A 5862-nucleotide genomic window follows, 5' to 3' on the forward strand; every position below is an offset into this window, starting at 1 on the left:
GGTTTTAGTGTGATTTTTAAATCACCAAAACTCAACTTCGAAACACAAAATTATGTCAGTGGTGCATTCAAATCTCTTTTTAGCATTAAAATTTTTCTCCTAGCTTAAAGCCATTAAAAGTAAAGGAAAATTGTGCATTTTTTATCTGAAAAAGGGGAATTGAGCTAAAAATTGGTCAGAATTTTGGAATTTAGATTTAAAATACCTTAAAGGAAGAAATTTTGATGGAAAGAAAAATTTGCAGATTTGGCCAGTATCCACCAAATTAAATCCCTTTCAAAATTAACTTTCTCGGCCATCCGCAAAATTGAATTTTGTCTGAAAAAACTTTTTAGTCCATCCGCAAAATTAAATTCTTGCCAAAAGTTCTCCCTTTAATAAGTTACCTTAAAGGAAGAAATTTTGGCGGGAATTTAATTTGGCGAATGGTTGAAAAAGTTTTTTCATAGGGAATTTAATTTGGCGGATAGCTGGATAGATTAAATTTGATGGGAATTTAATTTGGCGGTTGAAGGATATTTTTGGCCAAAAGCGTTATTAAATGAGCAAAAAAAACCTGTTTTCGGGCTTGATTGAAAAAGCACGAATTTGGGGAACGCACGAAATAAAATAATTTGGCGGGAATTTAATTTGGCGGATGGAGGAAAAAATTAATTTTGGCGGGAACTTAATTTGGCGGATTCTGGCTAAATCCGCCAAATCGGCCAAATTTTCTTTCCGCCAAAATTTCTTCCTTTAAGGTAGACAGAACTTTGAAATTCGCTACAAAAATTATGAAGGAACTTGGGAATAAATTGACATCCACGGATATTTTTTGATCCAGTTTTGGCAGGGAACCATAAAATTTATCAAATTAAGTTTCTGAATTTCTTTATTGAATAAGGTAAGAAAACAAATAAAAATTTGAATTTTGAATTGGATGGTGAAAAATATCTTTTGTAATTTTAGTTTATATTATTATCTCAAAAATATAAAAAAGTATACTCTCCTTTTTATAAAAAAGTAAACATAATACTTATACAGACAAATAATAAAACTTGATAAAAATTATGGAAAACTAAACTTTTTCCTTACAGAGTAAAATAAATAGAATACTGAAGACCTCACAGATCTCTTGCCAAGGTGATATAGACTTTTGATGATTGAAGACAATGAAAAATATACTTTTTAAATGAGCAGAAAACTATTCCTCAAGGGCATCAGTCTCTTTGAATAGCTTGAATAGCATTCTCATGTTAACCCAAACAACAAAAAAGGGAAAATTATTTTTCGATTGACAAGTTGATTCTGAAATAATAAAAATAATTGGCAATTTCTTAAGAATACTTGACCCTCAGTCAAAGTACATTATTCTTATTAAAAAATAGACAGGAGAACCGTCCTGTATTTTTATAATATGATGTATACAGGACAGGTATGACATGTGAGGCAGATTTCTGCCTTAAAAATTTACATTGGGAAATTCGAATTTTTTAGGCGCTGCCCTCACTCACTAAAATAAAAACCAAATTTTGAAAGTGTGACCAGTAAAAGAATAACAAAATTTGATTGGCTATGCTTTCAACAGTTATTAGGATCTGGGAAATTCGAACTCTCAGCCCATACCATGTTATATATTTCGCCATCAGTATATAGAATAAGAAATCATATCATGAATCTCCAGGCTAATTATAAAAGTGAGTAATTCAAATAGGTTCACTCACTCATCTGAGTCAATTTCGTTACCACTGTCCTCTTTCTCAAAACATTCAGTGTCTTCTTCAACTACCACTTCTTCATCAACATCAATAATTGGCTTAATCTCGTCCACATCAATAAAGTGTTTGGGTAAGTGACAATCACCACAGTCACATGACTGATAGCAAAAGTCGCAGCAGTTGTGTTGTGGCGTGATCTCAGGAATCTTTTCAGAAGAGTCATAAAGTTTCAATAACATTTGTCGACGACATTTGTCTTCTAACAAACAGTATTCCTTTATTGTTTCCGAAGAATTTCGAATAAAACTTTTTGGGTAGCGTAAAAGTAAGGCAACACTTTGCTTGCCATCCCGACCTGCTCTACCAGATTCTTGAAAATAAGAATCCAGATCAGCAGGTGGACCAAAATGAATAACCTGATGCAAATTTTTGCAATCAATACCCATACCAAAGGCTATTGTTGCCATTAAAATTCTAATAGTTCCATTAGGGTCTTGAAAGGATTCAACAATGTGTTTTTTGATTGGTTCCTCTGTGGTAGAATGGTACATTGCGTAGGGTCTTGTCTCGTACATTGGATATTCTTCCCGAAGTATATAGTCAAAAGAACCAAAGATATCAACGACATTATCACGATTTGAAAAAATAACCACTCGCTCACAATCATATTTATGAATTCTCAGTTCTTCAATAAGGGGTTGGAAAATTTTATCAACATTTTTGTGATTAACTGTGTGTAGTGTGTATGTAATGTTTTGCTTTCCAGGACTGCGAATATATAGTTTTGGCTGATACATTTGTAAATTGGCAATTATAAAATCCCTTGTTCTTCTCATTGCAGTTGCCGTCATGGCGACAAAAGGGATGGGTTTGGCAAGAAGAGAGCGGACTTCTGCAAGTTGAGAAAAAGATTCACGGAAAGCTGCTCGTCGTTTGTCACTTGATGTTCCCCTGAAAATTGCAAAATAAAATAGATATGATTAATAGATTATGACAATGTAATGTAGCTATTCAACATTTGACACTGAATAAAAATTTTTCCCAACAAACCATCAACATTTTCTGGTCTGTTCAATAATTAGTAAACTTACAGTAGCTAATAATAAAACAAAATTAGTTTTGATATCAGTTCAGTTATGAACTTTAAAAGTTTATATATTGAGAACCATATAAAAGTCTGTCTGTCATTTGGAGGGGATAAAAGTTAGTACCCCTTACTGATGAAAGTAACTTCATATCAGTTGACGGTTTAATTGTATGGTTTTCCAATTATCATCTAAAATACATAAAAAATAAATCTTATATACTAGATAACTTACCATTTCTCAATACAATGGCTTTCATCCACAAACACAGCACAGATTGTTTTGATGACATCCTTTTTCTTTAAAAGATCCCTACTGGAATCCGACAATATTGTCTCCGGCGAAGTGAACAAAACGTCAACACATTCCAGATCTTTCGCACACTAAAAACGAAAAAATAACATATACAGGAAATGAGTATACAATACATCCTATTTAAAATTGCTTTCTGGTAATCTTTTTCTTTCTGGTGTTAAATATCTGCTTGATAACAGAAAAGATGAGCTTTTATCTCTATTTTCTCAAAAATGTAAAAAATAACCCTAGAAGACTGGTGAAGTGGTTGCTGTTCTAGTGTCTCATGTTACAGCCGGCTGGTTGTCTCAAGTTGGGGCAGTCAGTCTGGCAGTTGACGGTATTTACCAACAACAGCACAAAATTTAGGATATCATTATGACACGGTTCTCATTCATACATGACGATGAGATAAAAATAAATGTTCATTTGTGTTTTCTGTTTATAATGCAAGCTGTGTTAAGTAAAACTATTTCAAGAATAAATATATAAAGTCATAAAAATCCAAACATTCAAAAGAACATTACTTGTTATGTTTTTCAATAAGAAATATTTTTGAAAATTACTAAATCAAGTGACAAAAATTAGTCTGAGATTTATTGTGCAGGAATCTAACTAAAGACTAAAGTAGCTAAAGTAAAAATTTATTATAAGCGCAGAAACACACTTTACCATATCATGTGTCCAACGTTTTGCAATAATGTCTCTTTTGGCCATCAGTGCCACTTGATCTTCAATAAGTGCATTGATAGGGCAGATGACCAAAGCTGTTGTTGAAGATGGCTGGACTTGGCCCAAAGCCAAATGGCCCAAAAAGCATGATATGCCTTGAAACAAGAGGCTTTTCCCATGGCCAGTTGGTTGAGCAATGAAGAAGTCTGGAACCCTTTGTTGTTGTTGGAGGTGGTGGTGAAATGTTTTGAAAAAGTCAGTTTGGTAATCTTTTAAAGAAGATATACCAAACTTTTTCTTTAAAACTTCAAGAGCATCAGCACAAACCTTGTCACCACAAACCTCCATTTTGAATTTCTACTGATTTATTAACTTTGTTTTTATAGTCCGATTATTCCGATTCTTTGAGCAAAATGCAAAAGTGATCCGAAAAAGCAATGATCATTTTCAAATTTCTCACGCAATCTACCGACCAAATCCTGTGGTCGGTCCAAGCAAAACGAATGAATGAACTTAGCCGAGTTGATATCGTCCGTAAACACAGACTCTATTTTCCGCCGCGCTACATATTACGTTTTATAATATACAACTATGTTATATCATAATATTATAATAATATATTATACGGACGATAGCATCGTCTAGGTAGTCGGTATCTAATACATATCTTCGGAATTTTCCTTCTACACGTTTTTTACAAGAAAAAACTATATAAGAACATAAGGCTTCGGTGGCCAAAATGTTAAGAACAAGTTAAGAAAATTTTAAGGCTTTGCAGACTCTAATAAGACACCCGATTTCTTAAGAATGCGGACAAAAATGCTCGAAAAATGGTGAAAATAAGAGCATATTAAGAACATTTTTAGTCTTCAATCTCAAAAAGAACATTCGAAGGCTTCAAAAATTTTGGATGTTCTTATAAAAAACGTGTATGCTTTAAATTAGATGGCAGTGTTTTTTCAAACCTCAATAACTTTTGATAGAATTTGAATTAAGTAGCGATTTTGTGCTCGTTGAAAAGCCAAACAGGAGTGGAATATTGTTATAAAGAAAAAACTCAAAAAAGACCGGAAAATAAAGATTGAAAATGGAGAAGAAGAAAATCAACTCCTTCAATAATTGTGCTACAATTATCATTTTCACACGAGTGATTTCTTTATCTTAAAACATTATTAATGAGAAAAAAAAATTCAAAAAAATCTATTCCATCGAAAGATATAGTCCAATGCAAAGTTTATTAATGATTGACTTCAAAAATCATCAAAAAACAACAAAAAAGAGCCCTTTTTTAAGTCAACCAGGGCAAAGTTTAAAGCTGTATTTTTTAATTGAATAAATATTTTTTAAATTTTTTTTCGCATTCGTGACCTTCTAAGATTGAAGAGTTTCTGATACAAAAATGAAGATCATAGCACTATTCAAAAAGAAGTTGATTTTCTTCTTCTTCTTCTTCATTTTTATTCTTCGTTTTTCCATTTTTTGAATTTTTTTCTTTTCTGATAATATTCCACTCCGGACTATCTTTTTAACGAGCACTAAACCTCTAACTAATTTAAATTCTATCAAAAGTTATTGAGGTTTGAAAATTCACTGCCAGCTAATTTGAAATAGACTTTAGAAAAGGATTTGCCTTTGGGATAAATTTACAGGATTCATCACTGTAAAAAGCATGGTCGAATCGCCAAGAAGCTTTACTAATCTAAATGCGATATAAAAGTGGAAAAGTGCAAAATTTATCTCCACCTTTTAGTGAATTTGAACGCTAAAAATGAGACTGAACATTTCAGAAATAGCAATATTATAAGCTTCTATAAAAAGAATATTGTATAAATTATCAAAAATATATAAATTATGAAAAGATAATGATTACACGTTTTTTTTTATATAAGGAAAACGTTAATAAGGAACTCGAGGCTGAAAATGGTCCAAAAAATAAGGAATTGTTTAGGAACTGCTCAGGCTGAGAATAAGAAAACAAGTTTTAAGGAACAGTGAGAGATGGTTATCCAAACTTAGCAGCTATGTAAATAAGGAACTCGATAAGGAACTTTGAGACTTAAATTCTCTGTAAAAATAAGGAACTCCAGGCTCAGAGCAAAGTTAAGGTTCCTTAT

At 32.1% G+C, this 5862-nt stretch overlaps 1 protein-coding gene across 1 annotated transcript; it reads right to left on the reverse strand.

Annotated features, from left to right (window-relative positions):
- Positions 1–971: 971 nt before the first annotated feature.
- Positions 972–4404, reverse strand: LOC136817772 (ATP-dependent helicase wrn-1-like). The gene is made up of 3 exons (XM_067074090.1): positions 3749–4404; positions 3017–3165; positions 972–2648 (listed from the first exon to the last, which is right to left on the reverse strand). The coding sequence occupies exons 1-3, from the start codon at positions 4094–4096 to the stop codon at positions 1700–1702; spliced, it is 1446 nt and encodes a 481-aa protein (XP_066930191.1). The 5' UTR covers positions 4097–4404; the 3' UTR covers positions 972–1699.
- Between the last annotated feature and the right edge of the window lie 1458 nt (positions 4405–5862).

The sequence above is a fragment of the Clytia hemisphaerica genome, unplaced genomic scaffold (assembly GCF_902728285.1).
Source record: "Clytia hemisphaerica strain Z4C2 unplaced genomic scaffold, Clytia hemisphaerica genome assembly, whole genome shotgun sequence".
Taxonomy (NCBI): domain Eukaryota; kingdom Metazoa; phylum Cnidaria; class Hydrozoa; order Leptothecata; family Clytiidae; genus Clytia; species Clytia hemisphaerica.

Excerpts from the sequence above, each read along its gene's own strand:
- LOC136817772 (XM_067074090.1), bottom strand. The coding sequence starts at position 4,096 with ATGGAGGTTTGTGGTGACAAGGTTTGTGCTGATGCTCTTGAAGTTTTA. Across the intron at positions 3,166-3,748 it reads AACGTTGGACACATGATATG|TGTGCGAAAGATCTGGAATG; the intron begins GTAAAGTGTGTT and ends TTTCGTTTTTAG. Across the intron at positions 2,649-3,016 it reads AGCCATTGTATTGAGAAATG|GGGAACATCAAGTGACAAAC; the intron begins GTAAGTTATCTA and ends TGCAATTTTCAG.